General features: G+C 35.6%; 1 protein-coding gene across 6 annotated transcripts in view; it reads left to right on the top strand.

The window, feature by feature from the left end:
* LOC106051103 (mucin-2-like) overlaps positions 1-15,242 on the top strand; it is a 110,805-nt gene that overhangs the window by 82,587 nt on the left and 12,976 nt on the right. For all 6 annotated transcript variants that reach the window (XM_056020299.1, XM_056020298.1, XM_056020297.1 and 3 more), the window contains 7 exons: positions 341-406; positions 6,026-6,081; positions 6,203-6,278; positions 6,365-6,526; positions 6,669-8,869; positions 12,474-12,782; positions 14,901-15,117. In XM_056020299.1, coding sequence (XP_055876274.1) covers positions 341-406; positions 6,026-6,081; positions 6,203-6,278; positions 6,365-6,526; positions 6,669-8,869; positions 12,474-12,782; positions 14,901-15,117 — 3,087 coding nt within the window. The remainder of the gene's footprint in view (positions 1-340; positions 407-6,025; positions 6,082-6,202; positions 6,279-6,364; positions 6,527-6,668; positions 8,870-12,473; positions 12,783-14,900; positions 15,118-15,242) is intronic.

The raw sequence follows: 15,242 nt of genomic DNA, 5'->3' as shown, positions 1-15,242 counted from the left end.
TATAACATTCCTACTACATCCATGTCACTCAAAACTTTACCTAACTTGATGTATGTAACTCTCCTCTGTATAAGTTTCACTTCAGCATTGTGTTCTAAGGGTTACATATTAAGAAAAAAAAATGTATTAGTATACCATCATTTGCTAGCTTTAACATCTCTCAGTCTAGTTAGTCATTCAGTAAAAATTACCAGCATTTTCTTTCTGTAACTTTTCTGAAAATAGTTAGTCATTCATAAAGCTACCAGTATTTGCTTGCTGTAACTTCTCTTAATATAGTAAGCCAGTCATTCATAAAAGCTACCTGTAGTTTACTTGAAATCATCTACTATACTTTCAGCATTAAAGAGAAAGCTGATGCTGAGGAGATCTGTCAATGAGTTGGTGGATCGAGGCATCTACCCACGTAAGTATTATATTGACAACACTATAACTGCAATTTTCGCTTGCAAGAACAAGATCATTAATAATAATAATAATCTTTATTATCCATAAGGAAATTTTTCTTACATTATAATTATAGAAAAATAAAATTCGGAGCATGCTGAGTGAGTGGTAAAGCTCTCACTTTCCAAACCAATCAGTTTTCAGTTTGAGTCTTGGTGTCCCAGTTAGGTGTAATATCACAATGAATAACATATTTGTTCTTTGCTTGAATGGAATGCAGGTTTGAAAAAAAAATAAATACCATAAAATGATTGCTTGAACTTTGAATGAGTTTGAACATAATGTCTTATAATAGATAAGCATTATAGGTTCACCTAGTACAATGATTCAACATTTCATAGAGTAAAAAATATAGTTATTAAAAGATTTGAATCAAAATTAAACATTTAAATATCTTTTCAATTCCTTCAGAACTTTGCAATTTGCTTATTTTAATTGTTCAAAATACCTGTTTTGCACTAGCTGTCGTCTCTGAGTGACTTTTAGCTTGGTGAAGGGCATATCTTTAAAACATTCCTTGTGTCTGCCAAGCTTCAGTTGGACCATGGGAAAGTTGAGATGTACATATAATTTTTAAAAGTTCTATTATTGCCTGAATGAAATCAACATAGATCAATGTCCTGCCACACACGATTTAATTAAACCCAGTCATTCATGTCACCTTTGTTGACACATTGATTGTGGGGAGGACCTCTGCCACACACAGCCTCCCTACAGATGGGTCTTGGGTGCCACCTCTGCACACAAATATCAAAAATGTGTCTTCAATGACTCAGTGTGAGGCATTCTGCTCCCAATCTAAAGACAAAGTTGTCCCACCTGTATTTTTTCGTGAATGATGAACTAGTGCAGAAAGTCATTTATCTTCCAGTCACAACATCTTCTGCTCAAAATCAAGGGGATGATATCATGCTCTTGGCCCAGCCATTGTCTTTGCAAAATAAATGTTTCTAATGTAAAACTGTTCAGAACTTTTCTCTCTGATTACACTCTTTAACTTGGTTCATTGACAAAAACTCATCTGTTGTCCAACAACAAAATATATAGGATATCATCAATCAGAAAGCATTGCTATAGCTTATAACTATTGGAAAACTTTCCATTGCTGACCAGATCTAGCCAGAATGCTTAATAACTCCATTACTTACAAAGATGAGTTAGTTGACAGGCTATGCTGACTCAAGAGTTTTTGTGCTAGCTATGCATTCATCTTGGAAGCTTGAGGAAAGTAGCAATGTTATGAACAGACTAGGAGAGGGAAAGGGGAGATACTGGGGCTAATAACCTAGGTATTTCTTACTTGTTAAGCCAACCTACCTGTTATTGTCATCATGCTGGGATGACCTCATTTATGGGGAAAGTACTTTTGTTGATTTCTGACTTTTTCTTTCTTATTTTTCCAAAACAAAAAAAAAACAAAAATACTTTTAACATTGTAACCTACGATTTGTAGTTGATTGGTGTTAAGATAGAAGATCTACATTCAACCTATAATGTAGACACTATTGATTAGATGTCATGACTGCTGTAGAGTGTTTATCAAAAGTCTAAGAAATGATTATAATGATAACACCATAGTTATTTATTAACAACACTAAATAGCAGTGTATCAGCAGCAGCCAAAGAGCAGGGGGGGAGTTTTTAATTAAAAAAAAAAACAATAAAGACATCATTTAGTTAATAAGTATAAATATGCATATTTACATATGTATGAATATTACCTAGGCTCATTTTTAGCTGTGCACAACAACAACAAAAAAAGATTTTTCTTCAATGTTATATTTATTATTGGGAGTCTTTTTTTCTGCTGAATTAGCAAATTAAGTTATTTCAGAAATTACTTACCTGTAAAAAGTTTTTTTTCAAGCAGAGACATTTCAAGAGTCATTAAGTGAAAAGTTTTTATATTAGAATTTTCTTAAAAGCATTTGGTATTGACTTACCCTATGTAATGTTGCTTGTCTTTCCCTTATTGCTCCATTTAGATTTGTTCTCATCAATAAATGTTTAAAAAAGACACTGTATTTTTCTCTCTTTCCTGACTACCATACAGTTTTAACATTCTTTGTAGAAAACATTCTCTGAAACATGGTTTTAACTCTCTCTCTCTCTGAAACATTTTGTTTTAACTCTCTGAAACATATTTAACTTTCTCTGAATTATGTCTAGGTTTTAACATTCTATGAGAATTATCACGGTTTCAATACAACAAACAAAAAGAATATTTTCCCTCTTGAGTGTCAGTGTTTTTGGTTACATATCAAATCATAAAAAGAAAATGTGAAATTATTTAAGGTAAAAAAAAACAAAAACCAATATTTGTCCAATTTGTTATCCTGTAAATGGTATGATAGATGTTCTAATGAAAACAGCAGAGAACTGAACTCCTGGTACAGATGGTATGACTCCAGACTAAAGTTACCTACAGTTTTCTACTTGGTTGAGTCTACTTCTAAAGCTGAAATAAACCAGACTATAAAGTTAATTGAAAAGCTAAATGCTGACCTAAATACTCATGTTATGCTCTGGTTCTTGTGCAGCTAAAGAACAATAGTGTCTGGTTAAAATAAGATAAGGATGAAAGTAACCCTCTAGTTCTGCAACACTTCTATTGGACAATACAACTGTGATGAGAGACCAGTACACATAGAAAATCAGGGAAACAGGAGATTGTGTGTTCATAATGTTACTTGAACTGATTTCACTAACCTTGAACATGGGGGAGAATCAAATTGAGTAAATAGGTTAAAAAAAACAAGACTTAAACTTTCAGGCTTTATCTTGGCAATGATTTCTAAAATGTTTGGCAGTGCTAGCTTTTTGCCTTCAGACTTCAGCTTGAAAAGTCTGACAAAATAATAAGTTCAATGGATAGAAGTCAAGATATGCTACGCAGGGATTCACTCAACCTCATTAGTCTTTTGCCTAGAGTCAGGAAATAGGTGGAGCCAAAAACAATCTTGTCAAAAACTCAACTCATTTTTTGCGGCCCTCGAAAGGGAAAAAGATGCTATTAGTTTTGTGTGGAATGTCTGTCCGTCCATCCGTCTGTCCATTTGTCTATCTCGTTTAGATCTTGTAAACCAGATAAGATAGTGAAAATCCGACATCATAATATTTTAGGCCATTTAAAGTTCTGATGCAACAGCTCCTTTTTTCTTTTCTGAAAGCAAAAAATCTAATTTTTTAAATCACTTATGCAAGCAGTTTTTTCATAAAAATACACCACTTTTACAACTTTTCACTATTAATAGTAACAAACTGGGGAGGCTCTTTAGTAGGAGAGATGACTACTTACCATATTTTAAACACATTTATGCAAATGGTTTTAGATTTTTTGTCAAAAAAATTTTTTTTTACATTTGTATTGCTAAGTTAGTACGTTCTGTCATACACACACAAAATGGCGCTGGGCACTACACAAGATCTGTCAACCTTCTTTCTCCATTCTTCTCTGTCTTTTGTCTTTGATAGAATTTCATTCTGATGTTCTTTCTGAAAATATTGAAACCTGCATTTTTACCTGCCTGGGTGAACCACTTCGGGGGCCTATTTTGAGTTTGCTTTTCCACACAAACTGTCTTTGTAACCTTGTCTTGTATAGAACACCTGATTACTTGAATATAAAACTCTTATTTCTGGTTGTCCTATGAAATATGGCTAACATCAGTGTTGAAATAAAGTTTTTTTTTTTGTTTTGGAAGGATAGAAGTCCTGTGACATTTCATACGGGATATCTCTGGCCATTCTGCTAATGATTAATGCACTCTAAATACTAATTTTATAATCAGTGGCCCTTCTGTCCTAGATTATTTGATTATTGTAATCCAAATACAAAATTTATAATCTGCTTTCAATGTCCATTCTGTTATTTAAGACAAATAAATGTCATTGACACATCAGATCAAATTTGGGTTTTACAGACCTATTGAAATCAACCATTACCCCTTTATATTAGAATAAAAAATATATATTCCCCCCCCCCCCCATCCACCTTTACCTGACCTGCCTCCATCCTTAGCCAACCTACAAGTTTCAGCCACTGGTTAGGCAGCTAATAGTACATGCTTGTAATGACCCCCCCCCCTCTCAACTGTTGCTCAGTCCAACAGCTGTTAGAATTTTGTTTATAAAATGCTGTGTGTTCAATTAAGCTGAGGACTTTGAAATATGATTTGTTTCCAAACACCTGCTGGACAGGTAGTCTTTTGGCTCACTTGTCAAGTTACTCAGTTCATGCTGAGTCTGTGCAGTAGGAGGCAGGCAGATGCTCTACCCACTGCATCTCTCTGTTTGTCAATCTTTGTGACTGAACTGAGTTGTGAGGCTGCCTTCAATCAAATCTCTGCTAATCAAACTGGTCTTATTGAACAAATGGTTATTTTAAAGGTGTACAGAACTGATGAATCCTTTTCCTTAAAAAGGAACTTGTTCAATTTTACTCATAATGTTCATGTAATCAGTTTTCTTTATTTCTACCAAACATTTGAAGATACCTCCAATCAATATTTTAGAATTTTGCTGTTTAGCCAACATTGGGAGGAAAGAAAAATTAACTCTTTCTCTCTGTAATTATTTTCTACGTTCCGATAGAATTGTTAATTTTGCTCATTAGTGTTTCACTATCCTGTTACAATTAAACTTCCAAAACTTTTTGTATGTAATCAGAATTTTGTATGTAATCGGAATTGTTATTTTCGGTATATCAGTGTAGGAAAATGCATGCATTTTTATATAACAATAATTAATGTTTATAAAACAAAAAAATAATTCAATTTAATGGGGTCCAATCAGCATTGGTATCATTAGTTAGCAGAGAAAGAATTAATATAGAATATATTAAAATTGGATTAAACCTGACCTACTCTTCAGCTGTCTTTTTTATTCTTGCTTATACTGTATTTGAAAATGTTGAATCCTTAGTTTTAGAAACTGATTCTCAACAAAAATATTGTTCGTATGATAATTAAGAAGCTGTCAATTCTTGACTCTCAGTATATTTGACCATAAAAAATGGTATGTCATTCTTTCTCCTTGTACAAAGCTGCACTCGATGACTCAAGCAGCAGTATATTGTAAAAGCTGTGTTTGTGAAGGGAAGACTTGACAGAAACTTGACACACAATTGTCTTCTACAAGAGATCAGATTTGTTCCTATTGCCTGTAGATCATTGTGTTTGTTATTCTTCTCATCCCCCCTCACCCCTACCCCTCACCTTTATGTTTTGCCTTGTCTGCAGAGAATAAACCAAGACAAATGAGCAGAGCTACAAAAAATATTTCTCAGTGTTTATTGACTTCTTTACCTACATCTTTTATCTCACCTTTTCTTCCACATCTTGCCAAAGTGGCTTTAACACTGTCATGAATATCTGGAAGAAAATTTTGATAATAATAAAGAAATAAAATAACAGATGATACAAATTGATTTTTTAAAAAAACTCATCAGAAAATGATTTTCTGTTATTTTCTTTTGAAGAAAAGTGATAGTTTAAAATGAAAATATAAATTTATACAGTTGTTGAGCTTATGAAAAATCCTATTTTTAAATACAGCAGACATTGTGTTATATTTGCAGCATTAAAGACCCCCCCAGCATTTGCAGAAAAGACTAAACAGCTGGAGCGTGCTAAAGTAAGTTATTCAAAGTTCTTAAGAGCCATGCTTGTAAAGCAATGTCCATCCTATTATATGTACAGTAATAATAATTGTATGTCAAAATGTGTTAAATTATAAACTGTGCATTCTTATGTAGACTGGTGATTTGTTGAGGCACAAAATTCAGCATCGACCAGACAGGCAGGCACTTGTACAGCAACATATCTTGGAAGGTAAATACATTACAAGTATTTGAAGATAAGAAATAGCTTCTATCAAGACAATGTTTTGGTTTATCTTATGATTCTTTCGTTGCCAGATACTACCATTGATCCATCATTACATGAAAGGCAAAGGCTTTTGAAGCGTTCTCGCTTACTGGATGGCCTCAATGACAAATTAGCACACAGACCTGGGCCCTTAGAGTTAGTTCAAGGCAATATACTTCAGCCATCTAATGAGCTGGCCAATGCTATCAAAGGTAATATCTTGTTAAAAAAATGTTTGTAAAATGTTAAAAATATCTTTTAGACTTGAACTTTTGACTCTGAACTCGAACCCCCCCCCCCTTTATTTTCCCATTTGCTTTTTTATTGTGGATCATTATTTCTGCTTCATTACAGATGGAACTATCCAGTTTATTCCCACATGTGACACTGAAGATATGGATCAGTCAGGATCATCTTACACCTTTGATGAAGAAAGTGTCGGGAGTGATGGAGCACCATCACCACAAATGGATGAATCTTCTGGGTTGTCTGATGTCAGCAGCCCCAGTTCAACAACACCCATTACCACTGCAGAGTCCTTTCCTATTTCTTTCACCTTTTCTAAGAGCATTGCCATCCCTGTCACTATTAGCAAAGGACAGCAGATTCCACTGGTGCCATCTAGCACATCTCTTGCAGCAATGGCATTGTCCAAGCAGCCAGTGGCTGTCACAACTGTGGCCAACATCAATTCTCACTCCAACAGTGGAAAGCCTCGTTCAAAAAAGCTCAAGCCAAAAGCGACTTCAAAAGCTAGAATAATAAAATTCCATGAGTATAAAGGTCCCCCATCAGTTGTAAAGAACCAGTCCACCACATCCTCCACCCCAGCACCCACTTTCACTACCAACAGCAACACCAACAACAACAACAATCCCACAACAGAAGATACACCCTACCATATTATGTTGCAGCAGCAGCAGCTCTTCCTTCAGTGGCAGCTGGAGTTTCAGCAAAAGCAACAGCAACAGGGTTCTGCTGTCAGCCCAGGCATACCCACCTCAAGTATGGGTGATGCCTCCTCCAACCAGTCAAATGTCACTTCACCTGTGATCTCAAGCACATGTACCTCCCCTTCTTTCATCCAACCCTTGTCTGTAGGCAGTAACCTTGTTTCCACTGTCTCACTCCAGCAGCCTCAGGTTCAACCCTCTGGTTCTCAAGCTTTGCTTAACCAACAGCCAGGGCAACTTGTCACTCATATCTCCCAGACTCCCCCTATTCCTCCTCCACCACCACCACTTCCCCCGTCTAGACCTACCCAGTCTGTAGCCCCTAGAACAGCCGCAAAGGCATTGACTGCCATACCAGCCAATGCTTTAAGCTTACCCAAACTAACTGGGAACCTGGAGGAAATGAAAGTTGCAGACCTTAAAGCAGAACTCAAGAAACGCAGTCTACCTGTATCCGGTCCAAAACCTCAACTTATTGAGCGATTGAAGCCTTTCACTGAGAGTGTGGGCTCAAATAACTTACTGGTTCCTTCAGCAACAGTTTCAAAGACTAGTACTCCACTCCCTCCTTCACGGGTATCCACACCACTTCAGTTTAGCCAGACCAGCTTTCAGATCAAGCAAGAACCTAATGGAGATTCTAATGCCACCTCAATTATAAGACCCATTCCTTCCACCACATCTACACCAGTGTACCTGACCTCTGGATCAACACTCCAGAGCTCCAACATGCCCATCCATTTACCATTAACAACCTTAGGTCTTAAGACTGTTGTTAGTGTCAAGCCAATGATTAAAGAAGAGCCTATGGCTACAACTGATATATCCCCACCAAACTCTCCCCAAAGTTATGTGAGTGCTGGTCAGTGTCCTCGCACTCCCATGACACCAGATTACGACAGCACATCACCTCCACCTGTAACATCCAAGATGTCTCCGCAAGTGACACAAAGCCTCTTGAAATCTTCTGCCAACCAACTAGTACTAAATACTTGTCACACTGTCATGGCACCTGGACAGACTGTGGTCTCCATGAGCACTGACCACACACAGCCCAGCTCTGTAGTACCAGCAGAGATGATGCCAATGGAAGTGGACTCTGTCTCTGTAGACCTAAACCAGGGGGTGGATGACACTGCTTTCAAGGCGGCCAGCCTCGGACACAGTTTAGATTCTGTTAACTTCAAAACTTTAATCCAACCCATGAGCAATAGCAACTTCAAAACAATTAGCCTGAGTCAAAATTCACTTGACACAAATCCTATAAAGATCAACACAAATTTTCTGGACACAAGTAGTATCAAAACTGTCAACCTAAGTTCCAACTATGAAACCAACAACACCATCAAGAGTGTCAGTCTAAGTCCAAACACAGAAGCTGGAACTGTTAAGGCTGTCAACTTAGGTTGCAGTCCTGATAGCATGTCCTCTCTGAAGACACTGAATCTTAGCCCCAACACTGATTTAACTGGTTTTAAAACTATAGGACCTAATTCCTCCAGTGACAGTAATTCTTTACTGAAGACAGTAAAGGTTCCTTTGTCGCAACTATCACCAACTCATCTCTCTCCTGTCCAGCTTACTGCACCACTAACACAGACAGTAAGTATATAAGAATACAATCTTTTTGTTTTGCTTTGAATACTACTATAAATAAATTCTTATGCTGTTCACTCAAGAAACTGAAACTGGTGAAAATGACATCTCCATTGAAGCTTGAATTCTAGTGTATGAATAAATCATTTGCATATGCAAATTTCAGTTTAAAAACTATTTAGCTTCACAATAAGGTGGTAGGAAGCTACAAAATTCAACTTCTAATGGTTGATTATTCTGCTGACCATGTAACACCCTCATAAAGTTTTTGTTGAGTGTAATGAGATTAGTTTATTGAAAGTAACATGTAGGTACAAAACATTTAGAATCAACAAATATAATTTCTTTTTAGCTGCCCCCAAAAGGGGAAAAGTCGCTATTAGTTTTGTGTGAAATGTCTGTCCATCCGTCCTGTTTAGATCTCGTAAACTAGAAAAGATAGTGAAAATCCGATATCATAATTTTTTAGTCCATTCAAAGTTCTGATTCAACGGCTACTTATTTCTTTTCTAAAAGTGAAAAATCTAATTTTTTAAATCACTTATGCAAGCAGTTTTTTTCATAAAAATACACCACTTTTACAACTATTCACTATTAATAGTAACAAACATTGGAGGCTCTTTAGTAGGGGAGATTTGTCATATTTTTAACACATTTATGCAAATGGTTTTAGATTTTTTGTCTCAAAATTATTATTTTTACAATTGTATTGCTACATTATGTAAGATCAGTCCTACTAACTACTACATTTACCCAAAAATAATGTTTCCTTTTTTTTAAGAGAAAAAATCTATTATGCATTTATGTTTGAATGTTGAATGTTTTACATGTTTCGGATGTTCCTTCAGAGTTGAAGATAATTACTTCCTAGTCCAAACCTCCCGCAGGACGACGGGGGATGGGAGCGGGCAGGGTTTGAACCCGGGACCATCGATAAATCTGAACGACAGTCCAGCGTGCAAACCGCACGACCAGTAGTTTTTCATATTATCGCGTAAACTGCAGCGTTGCAACCTATCCGTAGAACACTTAACTAAACGAATTTTTTTTACAGAATTTTTTTTTTCTATTTTATTTTGGGGATTTGAATAAGAGATTGACCCTTTACAAAACAATTAGATCAATAAGATATTCATTATAAGACATCAGTTAGGCCAGGTTCACATTCACTTTCAACTATCCTTTGGTTTTCTGGACCACTGGGGCACCACACAAGATCTGTCAACCTTCTTTCTCCATTCTTCTCTGTCATTTGTCTTTGATCAAATTTAATTCTGATGTTCTTTCTGAAAATATTGATACCTGCCCTTTTACCTGCCTGGATTGATCACTTCACTAAAGTTTTAATTTTATTACTAAGTTCAGTTTGGATGGATTCTTTTACACTTAGTTCTCCCACTTCCTATTCTAAGATCAAGTTGAAACTTTGCCCAATGATTCATTGTCCATGAAAACACAGGAATACATTTTAAAAATGAATAATAATATAATAATAATAATAAAAAATAATAATTCAAGTAGTCGTAATTAATTTTGTTTTACAAGGGGAGATAAACCTTGCAATAGTGAAAGCTGTGGCAGCATTTGAATGGTGCTTTCCGTTCCATCTGTTTTTTAAAAAGTCTTTTTAAGTTGTAGGCCTACCTGAGAGATGTTTTTCCTTTTTTGAATACTTCGCTTATTGCAGTATTTTACCTGCATTGGATTTGCATTCTAACTTATGTGATTATGTTGAATAATCTGCAGCTCTTTTGAAAAAAGCACCACATAACAAGATTACAAAGACAGTTTGTGTGGAAACACAAACTGAAAATCACCCCCAAAAGGTCCACCCAGGCAGGTAAAAAGGCAGGTTTCAATATTATCAGAATGAAATTCTATCAAAGACAAATGACAGAAAATAATGGAGAAAAAAAGTTTAACAGATCTCGTGTCTTGCCGCAGCGGTCCAGCAGACCGAAAGATAGGTGAAATTTAATGTGAAGTTAGATGTGAACCTGGCCTAACTCATGTCTTATAATGAATATCTGATTGATCTAATTGTTTCGTAAAGGGCCAATCTCTTATTCCTCAAGAATAAAACATTTCTGTAAAAAAAAAAAAATTTCTCTTTAAAAAAATAAAAAAAATTTTGTTGTGTAAATATAGTACTTAGTATAACAGAACAACTTAATAACTTAACAATACAAATATAAACAAAAATAATTTTTGACAAAAAATCTACAACCATTTGCATAAATGTGTTGAAACTATGGTAAATCGTCATCTCCCCTAATAAAGAGCCTCAAGTGTTTGTTACTATTAATAGTGAATAGTTGTAAAAGTGGTGTATTTTTATGAAAAAACTGCTTGCATAAGTGATTTAAAAATTAGATTTTTCGCTTTCAGAAAAGAAAAAGTAGCCATTGCATCAGAACTTTGAATGGTCTAATATATTGTGATGTTGGAGTTTCACTATCTTTTCTAGTTTATGAGATCTAAACCGGACAGACAGGCCACACAAAACAAATAGCGTCTTTTCCCATTTTTGGGGCCGCTAAAAAAAGTTTACATTTGCATTGTTATGATTAAAAGTATACAATTTCAATATTACTACTTTTTGGATTATCTGCTCTTGGTTATTCTTGATTTTTATTCTGTCTATTGAAGGTCATAGATTAAATTACCAGAAATATAGCATGTTAAAGAAGTGGTTTTTGCCATTTCATCTTTATTTACAAAATTGTATAAACAAGATTTGAGAATTCTATCTCTGTGCTAGAAATTATGACAGTCATACATAGTGTGTATGTAATATCAGGTGGCTATATTCCTTATTTACCTTACATTTTCTGTGTGATTGCATTTTAGACTACTGACTTCTTGTGTGCCTGATGCTTGGCAGTTAGATACTAAGCTGTAAGATAAGTGGGAGGTGGTCCATTGTGTACCAAGCTATTAGATACTAAGTTATAAGATGTGATGGAGCTGGTCCCTCAAGTACCTGATTCTTATCTATTTAGTTACCAAGCTATGTAAAACATGTGAGCCATTTGGTCATTTAGATACTAAGCTAGCTATTAAGTGTGAGATAGATGATCTGTTGTGTACCTGATTCTTAGCTATTAGATACAGAACTACAATAAATGAAGGAGTTGGTCCCTAGAGTACTTGTCACTAATGTGTAATTTCAGTATATGCAGCTTACATTTAGCTATGTGATATCAGTGTCACTTGAATACTTGATTTAAAATTGTTTGTTTATTAAAGCTCTATGTGAAATCAGGATGGGCAGCTAGTCCATGCCTGACACAGTTTTAGACTGCCTCGCACTACAAGTAGTCTGTCATTTTACTGCAACATTCTTGATACAATTATATTACACTTCAGTGAAGCTGGTCATAGCACTGATGACTTCTTAATCTTGTCAATTGTAGTCAAACTGAATTTCCATTTGATTGAATCAATAAAATTATCTTATCTTATCTTATCATTGGCTACACTTCAGATATTTTTACAGTTTCACTTAGTAATGCTGATATCATTTATATGATCTACAATGAAGTGTTCCTTATTTTAAAAGGATATAGAAGCATGTGTATATTTCTTTGTCAATATTTGCTCTGTACAGCTGACATCACAAGCCTCTCTGATTCAACTACAGCAGCTGCAACAGCTACAGACATTGCAGCAGCTACTCCAGCAGACACAAGCTCAGCAACAGCTCCAACAGCAGGCCCTACAACAGCAGAACTCTGTGGCTTTGACCACCAATGACCATGTGGTCTTAGCCCAGGCCAAGCAGATTGAAGAGCTTCAGAGGCAACTGCAGGAGTCCCATTTGAAACTCAAGCTTCAACAGCTACAACAGCAGCAAATGCAGCTGCAACAACAGCAACAGCAGATGTGGCAAGTGCGTATACCATCCAACTTTCCTCAGGTAAACTAATTAATCATTTGGTTGTAATGGGTTTTTTTAACCCTCTTCTTACCTTTCTCTTACCCTCTCTCTCCCACCCCATTCTCTCCTGGTACTTACTGTGTGTCTCATCACTATGACCTGAAGTCTCATGATGAATCTCATAAACTAACTGTTTAGTCATTTGAGCTCTAGTTTGACTTGTATCCCATCTGATTATGTTACTTTGACTCCTGACACTGGGTTTTTGATTTAACATAACTGAAAGCACTAACAAGTATGCTTTGTGTGTTTTGTTTGAGTAGCAGGGACTGTTGAAAGGTGAGCTATGGAATGTGCTGTGCTTCATGACACTCTGCTCACATTCAACTGTCTGGGATTTTCCCAGAGTCTTTTCTATTTTTGTTTTCAACCACTGCACTCATAGTACACTTGGTTAATGATTATTTCTTTGTGTGTATAGTAGGAAAAGAAATTGATACACCAAAAAATAGATGTAAAATTTTGTTTTTTGGTTGCTTACAATTCAAGTGTGTGTGTATATGTATATATATGGCAGGCCTTACAAATTGTGGGGCCCAATTTAATGGATCCTTGCTAGGCCCCTCTTCTAAATTATTTTACAATAACAGCTATTATTATTACTTAGATCATTATATCGACATTTATTATACAACATACATAGGCAGCAACTCAAATGCAATAGGCACTAGTGGCTTCATTAAAGTTACGTTAGTCGTAAGGTACACTAAATATGTTAACCCTCTAAGTCCTACATCTTTAAAAGCCTGATAGCCATGATTAATTGATATGCTAAATGTATGTAAATTCTGGGGCCCCTGCCAAGGGCCCAATTTAGAGCAACTAACATAAGGAAGGCCCTGATATACATTAAAGATGAGGCAAAAAAAAAACACACTCATGCCCAGATTTTTTTTGCCATATCTGTATTTGGCTGTACTATTGGAAATATATAAATGAAAAAAAAAAGAAAATCTATTATTTGTAAATGTAAATATTTTTAACAATGTGATAAGAACAATTCAACAAAAAACTTTTTTTCTTCCACTAAGAAAGTCTGACTCCATGTTGCTTCACCTGCAGTCCTCACTTATTTTTTATTTGTAATTTAGAAATGTTAAATTGTACAATAAAAAAAAAGTCATTTCTATTTAAGTAATGAAAAAGTAATTTAAATGATTATTAACTCAGCCAACATTTTCCTTAGTGATATGCGTCTGCTTTAAAAGTTAGTGATGCTTAAAATAGACATTTCTGGACCACAGAAAGCCAGAAGAAAATTGTATTGTGAACTATTTTTAACTCATGATGTTCAAGTAAAAACCAAATAAAAGAATTATGAAACTGCACTTGAGATGAGTATTAACATAGAAAACATCTCGGCTGCTGCCACCTCCTTGACTACCTGCACCAAAAGTATTATTCAGTTTAACTTTGCTTCTTCTTGGCTTAATTGCCTGAGAAAATCTTGTTATTCCTGGCTAGAAACCTGAGCAGGGAGGGGAGGGTGGGAGAAGGCAGGAGGAAAGGGAGAGAATTCTTCCATGCTACAAGTCTTAAGGTTTGTTTCCCCTTGACATTGTGCTCCCATATTGCTCTCAGCACTGGAATTTACCTGTGGGTTAGGTGAAGGAGACTGATTGCCGCCCTCCACTCCAGCCTGTTATACCTGTGGGCCTCCATGTATTGTTTAGCATCATCAAAATTTCTTGTGACAAAAACAAAAATAGAGAACAAGTCCAGATGCATTTCAAGAGAGGTAGAAAAAAAAAAACCACCATAAATATTTTTGGGATCATTATTTTTTTTGTTTTTTGCCATACGACCTTGTGGTTTGATATTTATGAGATTGATGTATTGCCAGAAGATATGGAGCAATGGTTCCCTAGTTTTTTATGTGTAGTATCAATACCATTTCATACAACTTTCAGTGACTATCAACTCTACAATGGTCTCAGAAATCTAAACGACTAGTAGATTTAGTAGCTGAGCTAATGTATTTATCACCACAATTATCATAAGAAAACTCCTGAAATAGTTAGTGTCATTCTTTATTATACAGCTCTAGCCTTTTGTTTCCCTATGTACTACTTCAGTCACTTTATTTTATATTTGTAGAATTCCTTGCTAACCAAGCTAAGCCAAGAGCAACTGACAATCCCACAGCAAATAAGTCAGGTGTTGGCTGGGCCTGTCCAGCTTCAGAATTCACTGGCTGCCCAGCAGACAATGGCTAGTGTTGTGCAGCATCAACAGCAGCAACAACAGCAACAGCCAACTACATCTATATTTTTAAATGGTCACAGTCTACAACAAACCCCACTCATCATGTCAGGTAAGATGTTCAAAAGAAGTGATCTACAAATCTTTGTATTTTTTTAGGATTATGCATTAATCTTAAACTCCAAGTTTAGATTAAAGGGAAACTCCGATAGTTTTTCAAATTTTAGTTATTGACAT

Source organism: Biomphalaria glabrata, chromosome 2 (genome assembly GCF_947242115.1).
Source record: "Biomphalaria glabrata chromosome 2, xgBioGlab47.1, whole genome shotgun sequence".
In the NCBI taxonomy this organism is placed as follows: Eukaryota; Metazoa; Mollusca; class Gastropoda; family Planorbidae; genus Biomphalaria; species Biomphalaria glabrata.
This window is presented reverse-complemented; position numbering and strand designations above follow the sequence as displayed.